This window comes from Capsicum annuum, chromosome 6, assembly GCF_002878395.1.
Source record: "Capsicum annuum cultivar UCD-10X-F1 chromosome 6, UCD10Xv1.1, whole genome shotgun sequence".
NCBI classification, from domain to species: domain Eukaryota; kingdom Viridiplantae; phylum Streptophyta; class Magnoliopsida; order Solanales; family Solanaceae; genus Capsicum; species Capsicum annuum.
This window is the reverse complement of record NC_061116.1, coordinates 217012196-217038755: the sequence shown is the minus strand read 5'-3', so window position 1 is coordinate 217038755 and position 26560 is coordinate 217012196. Positions and strand designations below refer to the sequence as shown.

At 32.3% G+C, this 26560-nt stretch overlaps 2 protein-coding genes across 3 annotated transcripts; both read right to left on the bottom strand.

Moving 5' to 3' along the window:
• Positions 1–14261: 14261 nt before the first annotated feature.
• Positions 14262–15010, bottom strand: LOC107874676 (stigma-specific STIG1-like protein 1). The gene has a single exon (XM_016721432.2). The coding sequence runs from the start codon at positions 14922–14924 to the stop codon at positions 14487–14489; it is 438 nt and encodes a 145-aa protein (XP_016576918.1). The 5' UTR covers positions 14925–15010; the 3' UTR covers positions 14262–14486.
• A 2755-nt stretch (positions 15011–17765) lies between these two features.
• Positions 17766–23136, bottom strand: LOC107875762 (protein FAR1-RELATED SEQUENCE 5). Of its 2 annotated transcripts, none has more exons than XM_016722595.2 (3): positions 22811–23136; positions 20085–20644; positions 17766–18304 (listed from the first exon to the last, which is right to left on the bottom strand). In XM_016722595.2, exons 1-3 carry the CDS (start codon positions 23046–23048, stop codon positions 18110–18112), a joined length of 993 nt encoding a protein of 330 aa, XP_016578081.1. In that variant the 5' UTR covers positions 23049–23136; the 3' UTR covers positions 17766–18109. The 2 variants fall into 2 exon arrangements, with proteins under 2 accessions (XP_016578081.1, XP_016578082.1); XM_016722596.2 differs by having other exon boundaries at positions 21222–22960.
• Positions 23137–26560: the final 3424 nt, after the last annotated feature.

The window sequence follows — 26560 nt, the reverse complement described above, 5'->3', positions numbered from 1 at the left end:
GCAAAACCAATGAAATAAGTAATTTTTCTTAAATTTAAATTTATTTCGAGCGGAAAAGAAAAAATATTTTTTGAATTATTAAAACCAAATATAATTCACATTTATCGATTTGAGTTCGATTATTAAGAAAAAAAAAAAAAAGAGAGAAAAATTCATTTAAAAAAAGTGATGAGATTATCGGAACTCAGAACTAAAATGAGTGATATGTGTAAAGTGACACAAAGAAGTCACTCGTTATTAAAACAGGTTAAATGTAATAGTAGTTTATTACGTTTTGGGTGAATTTTTTTACAGTTCTTTAACGATCGTAAGCGGTACAAATATAAATTCTTACATCTTATTAATATCTCAGTAAATCGTAAATAATAACTTACTTTTTAGTACACTTTTATGAAGAACATAAGATTTACTTACTTTTTTTTATTAAAAAAAAAAAAAAAAAAGGTAATGCCTCTTGTCAAATTAAGTACCACCTTTTCTTACAATTTATAAAACGTAATTAAATCCTACATTTTTAACAAAAAGAAAAACAAAAAAGTAATGCTTAAACTTTGAGCAAATTTAAATATTGATTAAATACCCTTATAGTTCTAATTTAATATTTGCTATTTTAGGTAATAGATTCATTAAGCCTGCTGTTTTTCTTTCTTCTGGTAGATCAGATTGTCATCTTCCTGCTTCCTTAGTATTCCTCTTCGGTCCTCGTTAAAAGGACACAAATAGTAGGAATTTTTAATTTTGCATGAATTGATATTCTTACTCTTGGATACAAGTGCTGAACAAGTAAATGCCATACAAGATTTTTCCTTTTGGTGTCCAGAGTGTCTGGTTTTTCAGATATATTTTTTTTATATATTAGAAGAGGTGGTTTAACATTGGGGCTTTTTGTCTTTAAATTTATCATTGAGGGTATTAAGATCTTTAAAATAAGTTCTAAGCTCAATTTGATAATTTTTTGTGCTTTGTTTTTTGAATCTCTTAAAAGTTTTAATAAAAGCCCATTTTTTTCTCTTTAATTACCAATAATACCATGTAAGAAATTTACAATAATGTCATATGTGGCCTTTTGTTATAAATATATCATATATAGTGAATGTCTACTTTACCATATACAGTGAATACTTATTTTACCATGTATTGTGTATTTCTATTTATGGAAAAATTACAAATCCCAACGTTAGTTTTCTCCTATAAATAAAGGGGTTTTCCTTCATTATAATTCATCCCTCAAGAGAAGAAATAAGAACTACTCTCTCTATTCTCTTTACTTTTCTTCTTTGTTCTTTATTATTTTATAACACATTATCAGCACGAGACTCTGTCAAATAAGGTGAGATTATAAATCTAAAGGTCTAAATCTAAAGGTCAAGGTTAGTAATTCTTTATGTTATTTGTATTTTTTTATTGATGGTATAATTATTGTTGGATTTGAGGAATAATAATTTGTTTGGAACCATTTATGTTTTAAATTCATTCTTCAAGAACAATATTATCAAAAGGAATGATAATATTTGGGTTCAAGTCCCATCGATTTATGCCTAAGACGTCTTTATATGGATAAGATGTTGAGTTTGAATCTCAATGCATATATTGATGATATTATGATGGCTAAGGCAAAATAATGGGTGTTTAATAAAAAGTCATGAAACACATCCCATTAATATACTCTATTCCATGAAGTAAATATGGTAGCATAAATCTGAAAGTTGACAACTTGCTTCATTGTTGAAAGAAGACAAGTGATTGAATGCACGAATATAAGCATGGAGAGAGAATATGATAATAATCATCAAAAGTAATAATATTTTCACACGCTTATTATGATTATAAGACATGCTAGAGAAAAATTCTCTACATCATATGTATGCCTCAACTTGCTCCTGAAGTAGCAATATGATGAAAGATGTTATAAGATATATAAGCTATCACAATTTGATAGGTTTAAGACACGATTATATTCCATTCTTGGGGAATGAGAATTTTGATTATTATAAGCACAGATCCATTCCTTGGGATGAATGTGATAATATTTAGTGAAGCTTATTAATATAAACGTGTACTTGATTGTGATGGTATGACAACTCACCTCCGAAAGAAGCAGAATAGCTGAGATGAGTTATTTTGAAATCTACTTCTGAAGTAGTAAATCTGAAATTTATTCATATAATAGTAAATCTGAAATTTACTAAAGCAAAAATACACATCATGGTAAACTTAGAGTTTACTAGATTAAAAGTTCATAAGTTGACATGAACGATTGTGATATCCCGGAGATGTGCATACTGAGTATTGAGCATATATTGAAGACTTAGAAAATTCTTCATGAACTTTACTGTTGCTTGTTCTCATGATAAGTTGGTTAGACCAACTAATTTTGGGATTGGATCCTTCAAAATCTGAAAAAAATAATAAAAGGTGAATAAGGATCCATTTACCTATCATGTGATATGTTGAAAAGATGCATCAATAAGATGATCACATGTACATTCATGGTCAACCTATGTTTGACATTCATAAAGTTACTTGTTCAATATAAATTGAACATAATTTTCAGATTGTGTAATGAGATAATTCATCTTGATGATGACGGTTTAGCATTGAATGCCTTTCATAAATAACTGAATCATTACCAATGAGAACAAAGTTTCATGTATTGGTATGAAATATGATATGTTGCATACAATAGCCCTTGTATGCATTAGACCAATAAATTATGATTATTTTTTTTCTCTCAATTGGTTCAACATCGGGAACCGACTATTCCATCTAATAGTTTTGATATGTGGTATTCGATTAATGAATATACCATGATGCACAAAGATGGATCCATCAAAGAAGATGGAGGATGTATGTTAGCTTTCCCAACATAAGGGGGAGATTATAAGCAGTTATGAAATATGTTAGGAATTATCATCGGATCTTCATTCAAAAGATAATTCAAGTCAAATGCCGAAAGCATCTCATATTAAGCAGCAAGTGCTCCTATTTTGTGTCCTTAAAGGATAAAGTCCATGCATGCGTGAAGCATGATAGACCAATCGATTTCAAATGAAATAATCCTTGAAAAGGATAAGGAGCAAATAATCGTGATAAGAAGGCAATGTGCTCTTAAAGAGCCTACGACATAACACTTCATGAAACCTTACAAGAGGTTTAGGTACCTGAAAATAATGAAGTGATGAGATCTCAAAATGTTATGTCGCATTGTGAATCGATATAAAATAAGAAATCATTGACGATATCTTTGATACAATATTGGCGCAATATTGTAAAAGATTATGAGGATTTGAATTCTACATTAACTTAAGCATGCTGATGTAGAAACATTTATCAAGTGGCCCGAAAGGATGCATTTTGGTAAGCGTAAAACTTATTTGATTTGCAGTCCACACACTTGAAGATGTCACACTTGACATGTTGGATATTGTTACTTGACAAACATCCATATGAAAATCCTTAGAGGATTCAAAATGCCTGAAGCATATAAAGTTTCTGGGAAACTTTTTATTATCCTCATAAGATATAATTTGATGATTTCAGTATCATTGAAATTCTTGGAGAGTTTTCAAAAGCAATAGAGTATGAAGTACCATATCTTAGTGCAATGAATGCACTAATGTATCTTGCAAATACTACAAGGCCTGATATAGCCTTTTTTTTAGTTAATTTGTTAGCAAGTTTGCAGTCCCGATCTTATTGGCCATGCTGATTTTGGGTACTTATCTGACCTACATAAAGCTCGGTCTCAAATAGGCTATGTGTTCATATGTGGTGGTACTGCAATATCTTGGAGATATACAAAGCAGTCTATCGTAGTCACTTCATCGAATCATGCTGAGATAATAGTTATTCATGAAGCAAACCGAGAATGTATAAAGTTGAGGTCCATGATATATCTTATTCAAAAAAAATATGGTGTGAAATATGACAATCTACCCATAATTTTATATGGAGATAATGTAACATGCATAGCATATTTTAATGGAGGATTCATCAAAGGAGATAGAACGAAACACACTTCATCAAAACTTTTCTATACACATGAGCTATAAAAAGAATTATGATATTAACGTGCAACAGATTCGTTCAAATGAAAATGTGGCTAATTTATTCACCAAGTCTCCTCAAATTGCAACTTTCAAGATCGGGATGCAAAGGCTCAAGGATGTTATCATTAGAGGGAGTTAATATGTGTTGTACTCTATTTCGCTTACGAGGTTTTGTCCCACTGAATTTTTCTTGTAAGGTTTTTAATGAGGCAGCCTATATGCGTATTGTTAGAGATGTGTACTCTTTTTCCTTCACTAGATTTTTTTTTCCACTGAGTTTTTTCTAGTAAGGTTTTAACGAGGCACATTACCTATCAATTAGACATTTAAGGGGGAGTGATATAAATATACCATATATAGTGAATGTCTATTTTACCATATATAGTGAATGTCTATTTTACCATATATAGTGAATATCTATTTTACCATATATTGTGTATGTCTATTTATGGAAAAGTTACAAACCCCAAGGTTAGTTTTTCCATATAAATAAAGGGGTTTTCCTTTATTGTAATTCATCCCTCAAGAGAAGAAATAAGAATTACTCTCTCTATTCTCTCTACTTTTCTTCTTTGTGCTTTATGTTTTAAAACACCTTTCATATATTTCCACATATGTGGGCCCCTCTATCTTCCATTTGTTTTTTATTTTTATTTATCTTTTTTTACGTATAAAATTATTTCAAATATATTATATTTAAGTAAATTGATTAGTAAGATGATAATTTATTGTAAAAATTAATTATTGATACAATTAATAAATTTTATTCTTTATTTAATTTCATATCAAACATATAATTTACTTTCTTTCTTATTTGTTACTACAATTTCACCTAATTTAATTTTTTTTCTAATATATAGAAGAGAAAATTTTGATATGCCTGCTTATGTTTTCTTCTTCAACTGCTTCAATTGTGATTTTATTATATTGCCCCTAATTAATTATTATAAGTCATTTATATATTAAAAAATAATATTTAATTTTAAAAAATAAACATTTATGACATGTCTATTTTAGTTATTTCAATCGTAATTTTACTTTTTATTACGTCATTTTTAATGAATTATTATAAATTATTTATATATTAAAAAATTAATAATATTTAATATAAAAAGTAAAATAGACATTTATGACATGTCTGCTTCAGCTGCTTTAATCGTAATTTTACTAAATATCATCCCTAATTAATTATTATAAGTCATCTAAGTGTTTAAAGCAACTCTCCGTCGATCTGTCGGCTTCAATTGTTTGCTCTGTGATTTTACTATATTATTTCCAAGTAATTATTATAAATTATTTTCATATTAAAAGATTAATAATATCTAATAAAATAATAGAATAGATATTTATGATATGTCTGCATCAACTGCTTTAATCATAATTTTACTAATATCGCCTCTAATTAATATTATAAGCCATTTAAGTATTAAATAAATAAATAATATTTAATTAAAAAGATAAAATAGATATAAAATGATAATTTAAATCTTGATGTTTTAAAATAACTTGACGTCTTAAATGAAATTTCACTTACTTTTTTTTCACAAGTATCTTTTATAGTAATTTTATTATATCACTTCTAATTAGTTGTTGTGAGTCATTTAAGACATGTCTATTTCACTGCTTCAATCGTGATTTTACTATATCGCCTCTAATTAATTATTATGGTCATCTAAACATCATGTCACTTAAATTGGAGTAGAAAAAGTCTTACACAATAATTAAAAATTTAAATTATTTAGAAAATATAATTGACTATCAGTGAAACAAAACTCTGGACAAGGAGAGTAGCGTATATTTTTTGAAAATTACATAAATAATATTATAAATTACAATAATTAAAAATTTGAAATATCTAAAAATAATTTAATCTATTATATATTTTATAAAATACTTAAAAAATACTATAAATCACAATAATTAATAACTTAAAAAATTTAAATGATAAAAATATTTGGTTGACTCTCGAAATTGTATCAGTTTCACTTAAATTGAAATAGAAGAAAAATATTACTCCCTCCATTTCATAATAAATGAATTGTTGGATTTTGACACACAGATTAAGGAAAAAGCATTAAAGATATAAATTTAACATAACTTTCCATTTTTACCCCCAAAAGGGAAAAGTTAACCTTGTAATACCTTTTCAAAAGTTAATTGATTATCAAATCATAAGGGTAAATTTGAAAAAAAATTTAATGATTCACTTATTTTGAAACACCAATAAATACCCCAACAATTCACTTATTTCGAAACGGAGGGAGTATAAATCACAATAATTAAAATTTTAAATTATTTTTAAAATGCAATTGACTATCAATGCCACAAAAGTCTGAATAGAGAGAGTAACATATGTTATTTAAAAATTACATAAAAAATATTATAGATGAAAATATTAACAACTTAAAATATTTAAAAACATATTAAAAGTATGATTGATTATCTAAATTCGATTTGTGTCATAGAAATTGAGACAAAAATATATATTGAGCTCGTGCTAGCTCCCGGATGGCTCTTAGGATGTATATGCAATCCAACCTTTTTTTTTTTAGCTTTTGTTTAAATATATCAAAATTGAAAATACAAGTTCTAATACAGTACATCAAACATTGCATAAAAAATAATGTTAGCATAAATAATATCAATATTACTAATACAAGCATTATTAATGCAAACATTATTAATACATTCTATGGACATATTTTTGTACACTCTAACAAAAGACTCCACGTTTCAATGTAAGGAACATATTCAAAAGCAAAGTTCAATAAAATATCTACATAAGTATATTTTATTGTGTTTTCAAAGTCAAATAATTTAAATTAATATGAAAAGTGGTAACTTATAGTTTTCTTTTCTATATAGTTTTTGAAACACTTAAAATTTGAATTTAAAATATTAATTGAGTTTAACTTCAAAGAAAAAGGTGACAAATAAAAGAGAAGGGAAAAATGAAAGCAAATGATGTTTATGGCGGCTTAATAAGGGAGTATAATGCGGGTTATTAATTATAATTCACATGTGATGTAATATGTAATGACTAGATAACCCTTTATTTTATTCAACACTTATTCTCAAGTCTTATGTTTTATTTTTAATCTCAAATTTTCTACTTAATGTAGCAAATCTCAATCATATGATTAAAGATATAAACTTTTAAATGCATCAAATTTTATTGTTTATATGAGTAAGTTATACATAATTATCTTGTAAGACTTGACTCCGTTAAAAAATACTACCAAGTTGTTAATATGTTTTGTGTATTCATATTTTAGAATTCATAATTCGAATTAATATCAATTTAACTTACTGTACCGTCACGCCCCAAATTAAGGACGAACAAGAACCATATACACACATTCTACAAGCACTCTATGACGTACGCGAGGTTATGGAATAATAACGAGCAAGGTATTCAATAAAAGTTGCATATATACACGAGGGAGTTATATTAACAAAACTATACAATACCACACGATGTCCATGAAGCCTCTAGTTAGTTTAACACACTATACTACAAGTGACTAGTTGGCATCCGATCCGTCATGCCCAACCAGAAACCTGTACATTTAATAAAAAATACTAGGAATAGACTGGCTCCAGAGAGAGTTGGAGCTCACCAAAATCTCAGCTGAAAACGGTAATAAAGCGTAACGTGGACGTCTGCGATCAGGAGGATTGGAGCCTGCATTAATAAAACATAGTGGGCCCAAAACGTCAGTACATAAACAACGTGTACCGGTATGAAAGCAAACAGAATAACAGCTGGACAAATACAGAAGCTCATATGAGTCAAATGGTAATGTGAAAAACGTATGAGCCAACAAGTAACACATATACGATATGAACTAATAACTTATGCACCAACCTTATTAGCATCTTATATAATATTTAACACAAGCTTTCATTATAATATAGGACTTACACTTTGCCTAGGTGATGCATTTATCCTATAAGTCGTACAAATATTAACAAGATGACCTTCCGAAGGCAATCTGAGGCAAGTATAAAACATAGGTTGCTCATATACTCATTGCTATGATCCCATATGTGTAACTGTAATCGCAGTCTGAATCCAGGTACGTCCTGCCCAGGGACTCACTATGAGGGTCTGCCTGCAAGCCATATATGCCATATGTTGGCTCGAGTCAGGGGAAATCAATACGTGATGTTCCAGCTGACTCCAAATACAAATGATGCCACAAAGGCGGGTGCGCCCAATGATTGAGCTCACTATAGTGGTCTGGTCTCGATCCTGTGCACAGAATCACGTCGAGCGATATGCCAAGCCAAACCTATGTACCCTCTCGTTGCAATGTTTATCAAATACTCCTTATGTGTGATATACATACGTAGTGGCCTAAGGCTTCAAGTAGAGAAACTTATGATACTATGGAAGTATCATGGAAACATAACATAAAAAGGGAAAGATAAATACTTATAAGCTTTACGGTAGAACGAAAGAATGAAATATAAGGCAATATAAAGATTCTACTCTCGTATTTCATGAGAATTATTTTAACATTAATAGGAAGGGGTACATGGCGTAGGGTGGCGCCTTAGCGGCGAGGGAAGGTTTTGCTTTATATACCTTAATGCTTTACTAGCTACGATAGTATCCCGAATCTTTATCCTTCCCGTCACCCGATTAAGATATCTGATAGCCAATCTACTAAGTACAAGAATAACATATATGTCCATTAATGACCCATAGATGCATTTAACAAATTACTCCAATAATCCTCTATTATATATGCTCGAGACTAATCTACCTTCTTAAAAAGAATTCAACATTAATTCTTAACTTTTCCAAATTAGTCCATTCAACGTTAAATCCACAGTTTGATAGGAATTCCTAAAAATCTTTTTTCACCAAAATCCCCCATTTTTCCTCACGCAATCATTTCAAAGACTAGTGCAAAGGTTCAAATTAACCAATAATCAATGACTAACATTACACCGCAACATATATTCTATAGTTAAATTTGAGTGTGGAGCGAAGAAAATCACCTTTTTGGAATCAACCCCAATTTGGATTCTTAGTAGAATTTAAGAATTTCTCAAATGAAAACTAACCTAAGGCTGTAGTGATGCTTCTCCTTGAAGAAATCCCTTTTCTAGCTTTTAATCCCAACTGATTCTCCAACGTAGCTTTTTCTCTCTATTTTATTTTTGGTGCGAACTAAGAAACTGGGGAGTGAAGCACAAGCAGAACTTTGCTGCTTCTTGATTCTGGAAACATTCCACTTATGTGGAGTACTAATTCTCCCTTCCCTAATTAACATTTTATATTGCTTAGTGAAAATTACACAATAGGCCCACCATTTCTAATTTTTGCACATAAGGAGCACACTTTAATTTCCCTCTTTTTTTTTTCGAGGTGCTACATGTACATAGTAAAAATATTTTAACATTGGGCCCATGCTGACACGGTCCATGCTCCTCTAGTAAATAAATATAGAGCCGTTGCCCTCACTTAGTCACTTGTCCTGGCAATGATGAGGCTTTATAATATTTCACGTTGTCTATATCATACTGATACAAATCAGTCCATCAATATGCCAAAACAGTCCACAAAACGTGTGAAGAACAAGCAACACAAAGGGATACAAGATGACAAACACAAAAACACACAGATTTACAAAATAATGAAAGGATAGATAGTGAGACCAAGATTATTACAAGATTAAGAACCAAGTATATTTCAACATTAACCCTTAATAAATGTAATAATCAAAACCACACTCTTACGGTGACCGCCAAGGTAATCGACTCACCTTAAGATCCACCGTTTCCAAGCAAAGAACAATATTGGTGTTTCCAAGCCCTATACTAAGGATGACTTTTACAAGTCCTAACTAAGACTATACTAAGGTGGTCTACTCTCAAGAAAGAGAATTTCAAGTATTTCAATCTTTCATATTTGATAAACTAACTAGCAAATAAACTAATAAAACCTATTTATAGTCTAACTTATTACAAAACAAAATGACCACAATACCCTTAAAAAAATGGGTGGTCATGGAGTGTTACTTGGACAAGGCTAAGTAACGAAAATGTCCTTAATGAAGGCCCAAAACCGTAAGTCCTCAATCTTCAATGCTCCAAGCAATCTTTCACACGCGAGATTGCTCTTTGATGTACTCTAATCGGCCCCTCCATGTAGGATCCCATTTCCTTACTATGACCAAAGCTTGATGCCCCACTTACTGACTTCGAATGATGTCATTGAAAGCTAAGGAGACCATTTGAATCGTATTATTCTCCCCTTCTTGAAAAGGATTCGACTACGAATCCAAACCTTGCAAAACCAAAGAAAGGACACACAAATACGAACTCCTCATAGCATGAGGGTTAGGGTAAGCACGACAAATCACCTCAACATGCCAAGGTTGCACATATTTAGAATATAACCAAGGATCCTTTGAACTAAATATTACATAATTAATAAAAAATGCACAAAGGATTTGGCTATAGAATTCACCAAAAATGATACTTTGCTTGTCATGTAAACCAAGCAACAAGTTGGGTGCACCATCATCACCAATTCTATATTTGGCACTAGGGTCAAATGGGAAGAGTGGACATAGACATGGGCCTAGACAACACTCCCCTTTCCCGTGGTCCTCGCCCAAAATAAATAGCATACTATCTATAATAGCATACATATTATCCAGAGCAAATTGAAAGTGGAGAAAGGTATCACTCAAGTCGACTTCTACTAAGGTGCCCTCATGTGTGTACTCACTACTAGTTTCACAATCATCACCATGAGTACTCTCAACAATAAAGTCACACAAAGTAAAAGGAGAAGTAGTTTCCAAAACCATACATCTCTTACCCTTAAGAGTACTCTTATCTTCCAAGAAGAGATTTTCATCTTTAGGAGGAATGTTTTCACACCATAGTGAGTTAGCATATCGTTTATAGCTTCTAAGGCAAGATATACCATCATTTCCACCACTAGGTTCATTAGGAGTGGTTATATCATCTTCAAACAAGACATTATACCTTAAGAGAGCATGATCTATTTCACGGGCATATTAGAAACAAACACATTTATCACTCTCTAAAAGATCAATATCAAGTTTCAAAGAGATTTCAAGTGCAAGATTATCCCAAGAATAGCTCTCGGGTTCACTACTATTCCTTTGATCAATATTTTCAACATCATCACACACTTCAGATTCATTAATCACATCACACACATCCTCAAGTTGTGGGCAATTTTCAAACAAAAGTTTATCAACATGAATTTCACAAGACGATGTACTTTCATTCAACACAATGGTTTCAACACTAGGTGGACATAAATCGATCTTACAAAAAGAGTCGATTCGATCATCAATAGGGTCAACTAGTGTATCCACACTCACAACAAGTACATCATCATCAAGTGACAAAGAAATAATAGACTCAAATATAGGCAAGCTATAACTCATACTCAATGGGCTACTAGCCACACAATTATCATTCACATGCACAAAAGTGTAAGGGTTAGCTATTTTACCTTGACGTTCATGAGTATGTTCATCTTTACCTCGGTGTGAAAGTCCATCACAAGATTGGGCAGCAACTTCCTTCAGAAAGCTCTTATCGCAAGTTGTTTAGACAATTGGATTTTGAGGGAAGAATTTGGGTAACAATTAGCGTATAATTTCAATGTGTTGTTGTATATCTTCAAGATCATCATGGATGCGATCACACGTGACCTTGAAATTATGTGCAACCATGGTACCTAACAAAACAAAAAAAGACAACAACAAACAAAATAAATCAAAAAGCCCCTTACCAACACTCGATACGCTCACCTTTGTGATTCTCACAATTGGAGTGGCAACTATTGAAAGTTGTTTATACTCCGGTAGCCAATAAGATGTCAATCCTACTTGGCGGCCAGAATGGATTCTTGTTTTGATTGACTCAAGACACAAAATAAAATTCACTTATGAACTTGAAATAAAGAAGTTACTATGAGTTACAAACGAGAAAAGCACACAAATAACGAACACACGAAAGAAACGTATTCAAAAACTAATTTACAACTCAGTAGGTATTTACTAGTTGCCAATTAGTATAAGAATAAGAAAAAAATAAAAATAAGAATCAACAATAAGAAACTAAGAATCCAAGATTTTGAGCCCTAACTTTTCGTATTATACAAAAATTGATGATGTGGTGGTCTAGGATTGGTTGCGATTTTTGAAAGGTTCTTATTTTTCCAACTTTGAAATTTTGGTTCAATTTTCAATTCTTGAAGAAGTGTATTTCGGCCTTGGGGAAGAAAAATATCAAGATTGGAGCCCTTTTTCACATTCAAAAAGGTTTGACTTATCTTACACCTTTTGGGCAAGACACCTTTTTGAAGGGTTGGTGGCCCTTTCCTCTTTTGGACACCTAGAAAAGTGTTTTTTTCCTCTTTTAGTACCAAGTCTTTTGTAGATTTTTTTGTCCCCCTTCCCTTTTGGTAGGTCTTTGGGATTTGTTTTAAAGACTAACAAAGGCCTCACTTCTTTCCACTTGGCTTTTGGATCAAACAACACTATTGAAGAGCTTTTTTGTAACTAGACATGAAGATAGTCCAGAACAACAAGAACTTTCAATAGAAGTTTGAAAACCTAGTCTCACGTTGAACCTCCAACAATCAATAACACCTTTTTCAAGCTTAAAAACCACAACAAAATACCAACAACAAGAGCTCAAACCACCTTCAAGTTTTGGTCCACACAACAACACCAACAATATTCAAGTTCTTGAAACCATAACAACAATACCAACAACAATGTTCAAGCTCAACTTGGATCTAGACTCAAGGGTGTTAGTGAAGACAAAACTAACACTTACAAACAACTAAGACAATCAAAACACACCTAGATTTAGACACAAATCTCGACCAAAACAACAACAACAACAAGAACACAATTTCAGCCAAGAACACAAAAAAATGAACAGATTTGCCTCTTTTTGATTTTTCAGTTTTCTAACACTTTTTTTTTTATTTTCAAGTTTATGAGCCCAAGATTGATCTTGTGGGAACAAGATCAAACCATGCGTTGATACCAAATGATATAAATCATTCCACCAAGATGCCAAAACAGTCCACAAAACGTGAGAAGAACAAGCAACACAAAGGGATGCAAGATGACAAACACAAAAACAAACGGATTTGCAAAATAATGAAAGGATAGATAGTGAGACCAAGATTATTACGAGATTAAGAACCAAGTATATTTCAACATTAACCCCTAATGAATGTAATAATCAAAACCACACTCTTACGGTGACCGCCAAGGTAATCGACTCACCTCAAGATCCACCATTTCCAAGCAAAGAACAATATTGGATTTTCCAAGTCCTATACTAAGGATGACTTTTACAAGTCCTAAATCAGACTATACTAAGGTGGTCTACTCTCAAGAGAGAGGATTTCAAGTATTTCAATCTTTCATCTTTCATAAACTAACTAGCAAATGAACTAATAGAACCTATTTATAGTCTAACTTATTACAAAACAAAATGACCACAATACCCTTAATGAAAAGGGGTGGTCATGGAGTGTTACTTGGACAAGGTTAAGTAACCAAAATGTCCTTAATGAAGGCCCAAAACCGTGAGTCCTCAATCTTCAATGCTCCAAGCAATCTTTCACACGTGGGATTGCTCTTTGATGTACTCAAATCGGCCCCTCCATGTAGGATCCCGTTTCTTTAATGTAACCAAAGCTTGATGCCCCACGTACTGACTTCGAATGATGTCATTGAAAGCTAAAGAGGTCATTTGAATCGTATCATCATACACTATATATATATGACACCATTAGCTAAAAGATGACATTTTATACTGTTTATATATGATTAAAATTGTATTTTATGTATAATCTCTCTGTATTACCAGTTGGATGTTCTTGGACCGTCACGTAGTCCTCGAGTGGTCATGCTTCTGTAAATTTTGTGTCATAGGCAAGTAACTGATGCATGCTGTAGTCTTTGAGTAATTAGGCTCTTTGTTTTCAGTATATAGTGTACACTATTTGGTTTATGTGTAATGCGGGGAACCTTTTTGCATTTGTATTTTATTGTATATGTTGTGTGCATCACTAATTATTGGCTTATTGCCTAGTGCATACAAATTAAAATCTTTAAAAACAAACTACATACTGCACACTCAAGAATGGGAATTAAATTAAAACATAGAGATTTCTGATTGCAACAAGTTCATGATCATATATCCCCTATTACAAGAAATTGTCACAAAAAATTACTTAGCAATATACACTCTCAATGAAGAATCAGTATACAATTGTTATACATCAATATATATATATATATAAATCCCGTCTTTCTTACGAGTATAAACCACAAAATTAATTATGTGGTTATTTCTTTTATTGGTAAAAATGAATATTTTCATATGTATAAATTGACAGACCTTATATATTTAGGCATAATCACACATGCCATAGAAACAATATCCTCCTTGCATACACCTATTGTTGCAATATCCACAATGCCTCTTATCATAAGATAAATTCACACATTCCCCTCTACAACAAGTCTCTGTGAAAGGACATTTTTTCTTGCATGCACCACAATTATGATCATCGTACCCTAAATCAATGCACTTGTTGTTGCAACATGTCGAGTTTCCACCACCTTCCAACACGTGGCATATTTCGTTGTCTTTGTGGCAGTGATCGGCTGCTCTAGGGTTCTTGATTTCTTGCTGAGCAAGAAAACGACTTATTTTCACCCTCTTCACCTGGGGTACTTTCGCGTCTGAAAGTTCAGAGATGTTTGATTTGTGCATGGTGAGTAGAGAGATGGTGAGGGACATTGTAGTGGCTAGAACAATCATGAATTTGATCAACTTCATCATTTTTCGAACTTAAAATTGATTGATATTAGAAATCTATCTTTCTTTTCGTTCTTGACTAGAAGGAGGAGTAGGAGAGAATTATTAGTTTTGTGAATGATACGAGATGGGGGATGTAGAGGGATTTTATACTTTATATAGGGTGGGAAAATGGGTGAGTTGACTTTGAAAAGAGATGGAGGAATGTGAATAAGAAGCAAAAATATATTGACTTATGAAAGAATTATGAATTAATTAAGTAATAATTGCATATCTTTGCTTGTTAATACGGCCGACTTGAAGCTGATTATCGTGAAAAATCTTAAATATATTAGGGTATTCATGTTCAAGTAGTTGATGTTAAGTAAAAATAGGGTTATTTACTCGTTAGTGTTGTCGTTAATTAGAAATCACCACTTTTACGTGCACTTGAAGTTTCCTTGAAATGTTTATAAAAGTGACCAAATGAATACTAATTACTCATTTACGTATGATTGAGGAGTGACGTTTAACCCTTTTTTTTTTTTTCTTTGGACATTGAAAATTTTAGTGGGTACAAAAAGTGAAGGAAAAGCCTTTGTTTCTTGGATAATGTATGAAGCAAGACAAATATTTGACTTGTAGGTCATTTTTGAATATAAAAAATATACTCCATAAAGTTACTAATCAAGGATATGCAGGTTCTTGGAAAATAACTCTTGTTGAGCGTTGCTCGAGTTCGAAAAAGGTACAAATATGACTCACCACTTTGATAAATGGTACGTATATATACTCTGTCATACTTTGGGTACAAATATACCTCTGTCGCTAATGATTTGATACATATATACCCTTTACACTAACAACGTGCCACGTATCGCGATCCTAGTCATTTATCCATTTTTATTTATTTTACCTCCGAATAATTAATCCACCCTAGCTAATTTATTATTACTAGTAACATATATAGTTAAGAGTAAAACTTGAAACTATATATGATTTAAACATTGTGAAACTTAAAACTCTTGAACATGAAGTACTTAGAACATTAATGTATTTTCTTGTAGTACTCTCTTAATTAGTTTGGTTGTTCCAGAATAAGTTTCGTAGTGAAATGACAAGAAAAACATGTCAAGAATTTTTTAATATAATGTTTTACTCGCCATGAAGAAAGGAACTGAACCAAATGTGTTCATGTATGTATTACTCTATGTACCTAGACACTTACTGTTTCAGCAAATTTCATAATACTGCAATTTCATCTTATAAAAATGATAGTACCAATTAAGACCAAAAAGAAAGCTGTGACTCTTTGGATTACTGTAAACAGAAGGCTCTAATAATAGAGTCTGAATGTAGCAAGCACATGCATTCAGTTTTGACTTTGCTGAAATGAACATGTTCTACTTTGAGATTGGCAGAAGCAAGTAAAGATGATCGCTAGATACATCCTCACCTCAAGATTATTTGCCAATATAGCTCACCGGGGCTTTAAGGTAGCTCGCCTACGTCTAAATTTTCAAGCAGGGTCAGCTCTTCTTTTCCACCAGCCTTACCTTGAAGCTACACAAACGGATGCACGGGCAACCACAGTATCTATTGGCCATGAAGGTATAAAAAAGGGCAGCCCGGTGCACTAAAGCTGGGAAGGACCCCACCACAAGGGTAGGGTGTATTGTATGCAGTCTTACCTTACATTTCCGTCAGAGGCTATTTCCAAGGTGGCAGCAACTTTACCAGTTACTCCAAGGCTCCCCCTTCAAGGGCCATGAAGGTATAAAGGGCTTAATTGTAGACAGATGTTCAGTATGGCTCTCCACATCCTTCATCAGACTAAGGAGCTGTTCCCTACATGCGGCAGTCAGTCGTTTCTTGATCCGAAGTTCTGCTGTTAATTCCTGATTTCTGTCATCTTTCTCATCCTACAAGAGTTACATAAAGGTATCAATTTATGAAAGTCTCATAAACAAACCTCAGCAATCCGTAAATGATTGAATATTACTCCAAGCATAAATGCCATCCCTTGAAAATTAAGAAAAATAACAAATACCACACAAAACGATGAGGAGGAGAGTATGATTTAAATTGGAAAAGTATAAAATGGGAAATCATCCGCGATTGGTTATTGCAAAAGTTTGCTCCAGGTTTACAACAATCTTTGCTTAAGTTCCTACTATTCAATCTATACTTTGTACTCATCCAACTAATGTCTTGTCAAAGTACATTAGTGTAATATGGTACATAGTTATATATTACGCGTAGAAACAACCACCAACATCCTCTCTAAAACTAAACCCAGCAAACTAGCAGAATCGGTACTACAAGGCACTTAATAACCTCATAAGATTTACAACAACTTTTCCTTTTTCCAAATCTTCATTTTCTTTTCCTATAACCGTAAGTTCTCATTCACTTTCACTTGTTTCCTCTCTGCCAAGAGGCATGGGCAAAAGTTCATAAAAAATTTGCAGGACATTAATTAGAGATAAACAAAAAGTGGTGGAAGCATAAGGAAGCCTGTACATTTAGATTCAAGTATTCAACAGTCACAGACACTCACTTTTATCCACTATCCCCAACAACCAAGATGCACCGCAATCTCATTTACTTCTTAAAAGTTTAAGAATGAATCTTTCTCCTGTTATATTACAGAGTCTAGATGAAACCACTATGAGAGTGCCAGAGGTGGCAGATCCTGCGTACAAATTTGACAACCCAAGAGAAATACTAGTACAAGGTGAAACAATGGAAAGTTTATGATTTTGATGATACTGTGGATAACCATCGGCAGTCTATTGAGCATATCAAATAGATATATTAGGCAGTCATCAAAGAGGCCGCGCAGACAAAATACAATTTACTGCATCTGAAATAACAAGAAAGACCTAACGAAATGGACCAGAGATTTTAAAAAAATGGAAAATGATTCGTTCACTGGGACATCCAACCTTCCAAAAGAATGTTACAATGGATGCACCAGAAGCAGACATTCTGTGCCTATTTTCCCTACATTTCCACAATTCTACCCAAAGAAAAATGAAAAAAGAAGAAGTGAAAACAACGTATGAACTGGTCTTAAATTTTCATGCTCTTCCCAAAGAAAATGAAAAGAATAACAGGGAGAGGAAAAAAAAAAAAGAAAAGGCAAGGCAAGCCAAGATAGTAATCATTATGATCTTTACTTAACTTAGGTTCTACACTAATATCAACAAAGGGAAATTAAGCGAAAACTATCTATGATGATGTTGATCTTTAGATTCCATCTCCCTCACATTGTGTACGATATCTTGGATCTTCTTGGACAGAGATTGATTGTGCTCCTCAATGTGCTCGAATATCATTTCCAGATGTCTCTTATATGTTGCAGATCGCTTTTTCTCAGCTGCTAGTTGTTGAGATAGCTCCCGGATTTTGTCATGCTCATTCTGGAGGAAGAGGTCGAGAATTCAAAACAAGAGTTAGCTGAAATTGGATAAAGGTAGTTCTTTTGGAGATGAATCAAGCATAAAATTTCAGTTTTGCATGCATCGACAGAGAAAACCAATATTTTTAAAACTACTGTTATAAGTGGCAATTGATAAATCGACTATAAAATGTTGGTTACTCAAGCAACCAATGTCAATATTATTAACCAACGTATTCTGAGAGCTCTACTGTTATTTCTAGTTTAAATGCCCTCATGCTGACAATTATACGTACGTAACGATAGATTTACCATCTCCATGTATTTGTTATTCGAGATAACGTTTTCAAATTTGAATCTAATACTTCCACTTGATCAGTAATGTTAGTTACAAACGAAAATACATGACTTTAACATTATTTCTAGCATACCGAAAAGGGAAAAAAAAATTACATTTCTAGGTTTATCTCACGACTCACATCAGTATGAATGATGTGGACTCGTGATTATATAACCTGTCCACAGACACAGATGAAAACAGTTTATGTTTTACTGAATAACCATTGGCACAAGCAGTATGTGAAAAGGAACATACTATATTGACACCGACTCGGCGTATATCCATGAAATCATTTTCACTTAATATATAAACTAAAGTAACATTAAAAATGCAAATAAGAAGAAACCAGCTTATAAGATAGTCCACAGTTACTAGTAGTTGGGGCTGCAAAATATAACGGTTAGTACATGTTGTACAATAGTTGGATTAATAATCTTTAGAGACTTGACATACACCCCTACCATATATTGACAATAACTCGGCATGACTTTAACAGGATAATTTTGATTTAGAGTTAAACATAGCACTAAGAATATGCAAATAAGAAGAAACCAGCTGATAAGATGGTCCACAGTTACTAGTAGTTGGGGCTGCGAAATATAATGGTTAGTCCATGTTGTACAAATTACAATAGTTGGATTAATAATCTTTAGAGACTTGACATAAACCCGTACCATATATTGACAATGACTCGGCATGTCTTTAACAGGATAATTTTGATTAGAATTAAACATAGCACTAAAAATATGCAAATAAGAGCAAAGCACCATAAGATAATCCGCATCCACTGGTACTATATAAAGTAGTTGAAGATGTGAGAAGATAATGGTCAGCTATGTTTAACAGACTCTGCTACTAGTATCCAAATCCAGTAGGCGTCGATCCAGACGCCAGATATGTAATCATTTAAATCTTAGGATTCGAGGGTCATGAGTACCAATGTGAGTTTGAGATACTTGTTAACAAAATTACATATATATGTCAGGAATCAAATGAAATCCTTGAACTACAACAGCTATAGATAAATTCTTCTTACATATCCCATATTTTTCCCAGTATATCTCATACAAGATTAGACTAGTTTTCCAATACTGTCTGAGATTTCATACAATATACACACACATGCATTCTTGATCAAATAAATTCACACACACATGCATATTCAATAAAATACACACACACACACATCTATATCTATACTATTATAAGTACAAAGTCACAAAGCAAAATGTTTAGAGACTTTTTACCAACTTAGAAATAGATTTCATACCTCATAAAATTGTCACTTAATTATTTTCCTAATATTTAGGATTTGAAATCTAAAATCTTGTTTAAATCTTCCTTTATTTGAACTAGATGGAAAGTCCTATTATTTAGGTCTAAAAAATAAATGGCTGCTATGCACAAAAAGAAAGGAGGATACATTATGTTGCAAAACCTTAATGAATATAAGGAAACTAACCGGATATTGATCATAGATTAAGTCCCTCCGACCTTTGCCTGGGCTCAATGGATGAGAGTGCTCCTTGACAAATTTTGTGACAACCCATTTTCCAGAGTTTACTTTTCTAACTAATATCATTGCTCTGCAACCAACCCTAGTTTCTGCTCTTTGTCGCACAATCTTTTCCCGCTTATCAGGCATTCTAAAACCCTCCTTGTTGCAAACTAGTGCTCGACCAATTGCGGAGCCATCACGCCTAGATCGTGAAAGCTTGCTAACCCGAATGATAAAACCCACTCTTGTTGCATATGCATTATAAAATGCATGTGCTGCGGCTTCGGATTCAAACTCCAGGCCAACATAAGGTTCATCTGAAGTTGAATTATCTAGACACTGTGCTTCTTCTAATAAAAGGTCTTCCCTTTCAGGAAGGTCTTCATCCACCTTGACATCATGCACCTGCTGAAGTGCCTCCTCGCTGGAACTTCCTCCAATCACATTTTCATCTACTGCTCTGAGTTCCACCACTGTGCCCTCTTCCTCCTCACCATTGACGTGATCATCAACCACAAATTCCACTGTTGCATCAATTATGTCAGTAATTTGCTAATGAGCATAAAATTCAACAGATAAAACAGTTATAGAAAAACCAGACTGCCAAGTGAGTCCAAATTAGAGAGCAGATTATGCCTTGCTGTACGAACAACAGAAACAGATGATATGGATGGTATCAGATTACAGTTCTCCATGACAACTAACAAGTTACGTAACAAGCTTAATCTAAAAGAAAGAGTAAAAGCACCAAGAGGATGCCATATTTTACAACACAAGAGCTTACTGTAGATTAATCTATACATAGATGTAAAGAGTTAATAGACTCTAAAGGAGTAGCAGCAGTCTTTTCATCACTTAACTAACACCAATAACACAAAATGTATACAATGATATTTTAGTTGATGACATGATCTGCTTTTGCCTTCAAAACACTAGTTCTCTCTTGGCCCATATGGTCCATGTTATGCACATAGGTGTGATTTCCTAGATAACTTTTATGTGCTTATTCAGCTTTTTAAATATGCCAAAAAAGGTCGAAAAACACCTAAAGTTCTGTCCTTATTCTGCAATGCATAAAAAAATTATCTACACTTATGTTACCTTGTTGCACGCAAAGCATCAGGTGCACAAATAAATCCCCCTTTTCTACGATTTCTCATGAGATAGGCGTACTTCCTTTGAAACAATCCAACCAAAGCAATGACACCTTAGGGAGACTGCACTTTTCGAAGCTATTCTCCAAGTACAACCATATTCCCCATTTCTGGATAAAATTTCATACCTTGATTTAACCTATAAGCCTTTCTATCACGAGCCATCTCAAAAAGTCTTTCCCTTTGATCAGCCAGTTGATACCTTTTAATCTCGTGACAAGCTGAATCAAGTCCTCTAAACTCTCGGTCAAGGCAATTCCTTTAAAAGGTGCTGCTCCAAACTCTGTCAAGCTCTACAATGAACTATAGTTGCATCAGGATGAATTGCCGATCTAACATTCTCTCAACAAAATATCCTTCCACAACCTAATTGCTGTACATCCCAACCTTTCAAACAAATATGTATTCGAAATTTAGGCAATAGACCACTAATATATCTACCTGGTTCGTGACCATGTGGATAAATAACTTGTTAGTGCACCAGCTCTATCACTTTTTTCAATATTTCCATAAAGAAACCTCCTCTTGACTATATATACATAGTCAGCCTTATAAATTAGATTGTCCTATATGGGTTTGGTTCTTTTGGTTAAGTTATCCTTGAAGATTCTTTTAACTCACTCCTCGTGCTTGCATGCATTACATATACAACTATTGATTTTATCCCTGAGATATTAGGTTATTCAACTAATGAATTCTCAATATTCATCCCACTCTATCTTGTTCCATTTCATTCCAACACATACTAATGTAATCCCACAAGTGAAGTCTAGGGAGGGTGATGTGTACGCAGCCTTACCGCTATATTGTGAAGGTAGAGAGGTTGTCCATTTCACTCCAATACATTGGTAATTTTTAATTTCTTTTTGATAACTGTGGTGTCTCAATTAATTCCACAGGACACCTGCCGCCACCCCCACCCCCCAGCAACAGGTACCAAGTAATTCCATCCACCAATGTTAGGACATATAGGAAGAAATCACCTAGTGGACATCACCGTCCTCAACCACTTTAATGACTATTAGGCCACACCTTGGGTGTTCTAATACTTGATAATTTGTCCGAAGGCCTCACACTTAAATTGATGCACAAGATTCACTCTTTTCAACAACCTAAATTATTAGCACACTGTCCAAACACATAATAAAGCTACAAATTTCAACCTAAAACATAAACAACACTCAATACTGAAAAAAAAAAAAATCCAGAAAATCCATGTTAATCCACATAAAATAATTCCCCTTTTTAAAAAAGAACAATCCCCCAGAATTTTCATTACCCAGAAGGGTAATACAGTAATACCCACCACAAAAAAAGATTTCAAAATTTTCTCCAAGACTCAATTTCCAACTGCAAAAAGAAAAAAAAAAAGGAAAAATAGCAATTTTTCCAATAACTGTGGTGTCCGGACCAGCTTTCACCTTAACTAATTGCTCGATACACCTGCCACCTCCGACCAGCAAGAGAAAAAAGGGAAAATTTTGAATAAAAATTCAAACTTTGTGCAAAATAAAGAATCGGAAGGGAGAAACTTACTGAAAATCCTATAAATAACGAAATGAATCCACGTTGTGAAGGTTAGCAGGAAGAGCCAGAAGGTGGGGAGTGGGGGGCGGGGGGTAACGGAGAGAAGAGAAAGAGGGATTGAGGGTTCAGGGGAGTGGTTAAAGTGTGGACGTTGTGAACGTTGAGATGTTGAGAGTTGATTGGGTTCAATGAGGCATAGGAAGTCAGCAATTTTGGAAGTTTCCAATGAGATGTTGACACGTGTCATGCATTGGAGGAGTGGATTGTGTGCTATTATTTCTTCTGGACTCGGGTATGGACCGGGCTTTTGAGGTGGACCGGGTCTACCTTGATTGTTTCACGACTCGTTTGGCTTGACATAAACATATATATATATATATATATACCTTGGCTTATCATATTTAGAACCCGTCAGGATACGATTAAAATTTGATTAAATCAACTTTTAATCTATTTTTTTTTAGCTTTTTAAGGTATTTGGTAAAATTAAAAAGTGCTTAAAAAACTAAAAATCGATTAAAAGATTCAAAAAGTAAGAAGCTGGGTACCCCAGTTTTTTGCTTTTTAGATTAAAATTCTTTTAAATTTGACCAAAACATTTACCTTTTTATCCCTTATATTTTTCCTCCAATTCCAACAATATACTAAACTTGTAACCCTTAAATATATACTGATTTTTTTTCTTTTTTTCTTTGTCATTTCGCTTCATATTTTCCCTTTAATTTCCTCTTTATCTTTCTTCTTTGTTTTTATCGAATCCATCATTACATCGGAAGTTTGTTCCAAAAATTTATTTTAGAATTAAAAATTATAAATAATTCATCTTATTTATGGTGTTAACAGCTTTAAGGACATTTAAGTCATTTTAACAACAAAAAAAATATTTAACATCACTTGTGTACCAAACACATCAACAACTTTTTTTCAGTTTCAACACTTTTATCCAAATACTTATCTGTTTAATTGTATAAGCACTTATTTTAAGTTTTTAATCACTTAAGCTAAAAAACTATTTTTTTAATCCTATCCAAACGGGTTACACAAACTCTCATCTTTGTAAAGTAATTAAAAAAAGTAATTAATAATATATTTTTATTGAATATATCAAGAGATAGTTATGTATCTCTATAAAGAAAAATTATATTTTCGTTGGATGTATTGTGTATCTCAACAGACCCAAAATCAAAAAAATAAATTGGAAAGTTAATTATGTATATTTACGAAAAAAATGTGTCTTCGATAGATATATCGGTAGCTCATATGTATCTTGATAAACCCAAATTCAGAATTTTCTATAATTATGCAAAATATTGAAATTTTATGTAATTAAACTCCAAATCATCGAAATTTATGTTGTTTGACCTTTTTTTCCTTAATGTGAGATAAATATATTTTTAGAGTCATTTTGTAGGATTATACTGATTATATTGTTGTTGATGAGGTAATCATATTATCGATTAGCAAAGAGAAAGCTAAACCTTGAAAGGTTTGTCATAATTACCATGTAAGTATTAAATTACAAAAAATAACAATATTTTTATTAAATTACATTTTATAGCATATGTATTTGTATGTATTTGTATTTCCGTAGCAACAGTTTATAAAAATACAAAATACATATCGATCATAAGGGCAATAAAAATCATATGTATTTGTTTTTTGTAGCAACAGTTTGCAAAAATACAAAATACAACTTGCTATATTATGTAATTATAAAACTGTTGCTATGAAACTCATAATTAAGAAAATAAATATGTTATTTTTGAATTTTGCCCTTTTCTAGTTTTGCTAAATTAGCTCTCTCCGTATCTTAATAAGCTCGTTTTCAAGTATTTATCTAATTTTGCCCCCATACAAATTGGTAAAGTTGTCAATACGTAAATCACAACTCACACCATTACTCTGTGGACTGCAAGGCATCACGGGTCAGTTTATTTTTTTTAAAAAAATATTTTATAATTTTATTTTAAAATGTTAATAAATATAAATATTACCAGACAATATTATATAGTATTAATACTTGTTAATCAAGTCTCCAACAACTCCAAAATATCCTTAATAGCAAACTTAAATAATTTTTGACATGATATCATTCGAATCAAACAAAAATACTAATAAAAAATCTAAATAGTTACACGTATTTAACTTACGGTTGGCCCACGGGCTAGCCCAACTGACATTGCTCAAACCCCGCGGGCTTATCCGAGCCGGGCTAAAAAGTCTTATAGTAAAATGGGTTGCAAAAACTAAAGCCAACTATATCAAATTACAGATCGAATCGATCGAGCCAGCCCAACAGGCCTGACCCATATTAACGGCTCTACAATTTGGTCATATAAATCTTTATTTTTGCGGGTGTGATCTAAAGAGACATGTAGATAGATCATATAAGGATGATTTCCACCTAATACATACACAATACAAGTTGCCTTATTAATTTTAGTTTGTCGCCTTCTTTGAAAAGAAGAAATTATATACACCAGATAACACTCAAAATTAAAGTTAGAACAAGCATATAAAATAGACTTCAATATAGACCATCGGTTTAACCTGTGAATTAAAAAAAAAGTGTAGCAAAAGAATAAGAAGTTGCATCCAATTGAGAATTAAATAGGGAGCAAAATAAGGTGAAGAATATATTAGCAGCAAAAGGTGTTGGAAGGAAGGATTTTAATAAATTATTATTGTCTATGAGCCTGCAGTTTCCTATGTGTTTGGCATGAATATAGGCTTTAATAATTAATAATAGATAAATTAGAAATTATTTCTGCTAGAATAATTTATATTTCATCTTGGAATGATAATGTTGGTGCTAACAGTGATTGCTCCTCACGTGATATCCCGCCATGACCCTAACTTGCTTTAACGTAATTATAAGTACTTTTCTACCAAAAAAAACTAAAAAAATTAGTTTGGTGGTGAACTTATAGAAGGTTAAAAGATAAATAGAATAATATTCAAAGAGAATAGAACTTAGAACTTAAAAATTGTTGGAAAATCTCCATCGATGGATTGACTAGTAACTTCTTCATTCGTGAAGTTATAACTCTACTTAATAACTCCTTGCGGTAAAAGATGAAGAGTAATATATTATTCACAAATAAAATAAGAGTTCAGCGATAAAACACGATATTTTTTCTTGAATAAATTACTGTTACAAGTCTTATAATTATCCTATAAAATGACAATTTAATGTCATTCATTTTTCTATTCACCACACAAAAGATATTTGAGAGAGCTTCCCTCAAACAAAATTATAGTTGTGAAAAAACAATACAAGACATCGTAGTGAACTTGATAAAACCGCTAAGACAATTGATGGTGATCGACAACATATATTAATCCTAGAAAAGAAAATCTATATTATTTCGCATAAAGCTCCAAGTTTAAATCCTTCATATTCTAACACGTGTATCTAATTATAATTTCACATTTCAAAGCTTATTGAGATTTTGAGTTTTTTTTTTTTAAAAAAAAAAAGAGTTGAAAATATTTTTTTTTCTTGAAATTCACATTTAGTAGTTGTTTCTCCATGAAAACTAAAATTTTTTGGAGTTGGAGTTGTGTTTAGCCATGTCTTTTTTAATTTTTTTTTTTTGACTTTTGAAAAAGCTTTTTTAAATATGATTTTATACTCTAACTTTTACAAACTATCAAAATCACTCAACTAAAATTTACCTACTAATGGAAAAAGAACACAATTAACCACTATTATAAAAATAATTATATATACATGGTCATATTTAATGAATTTCAATT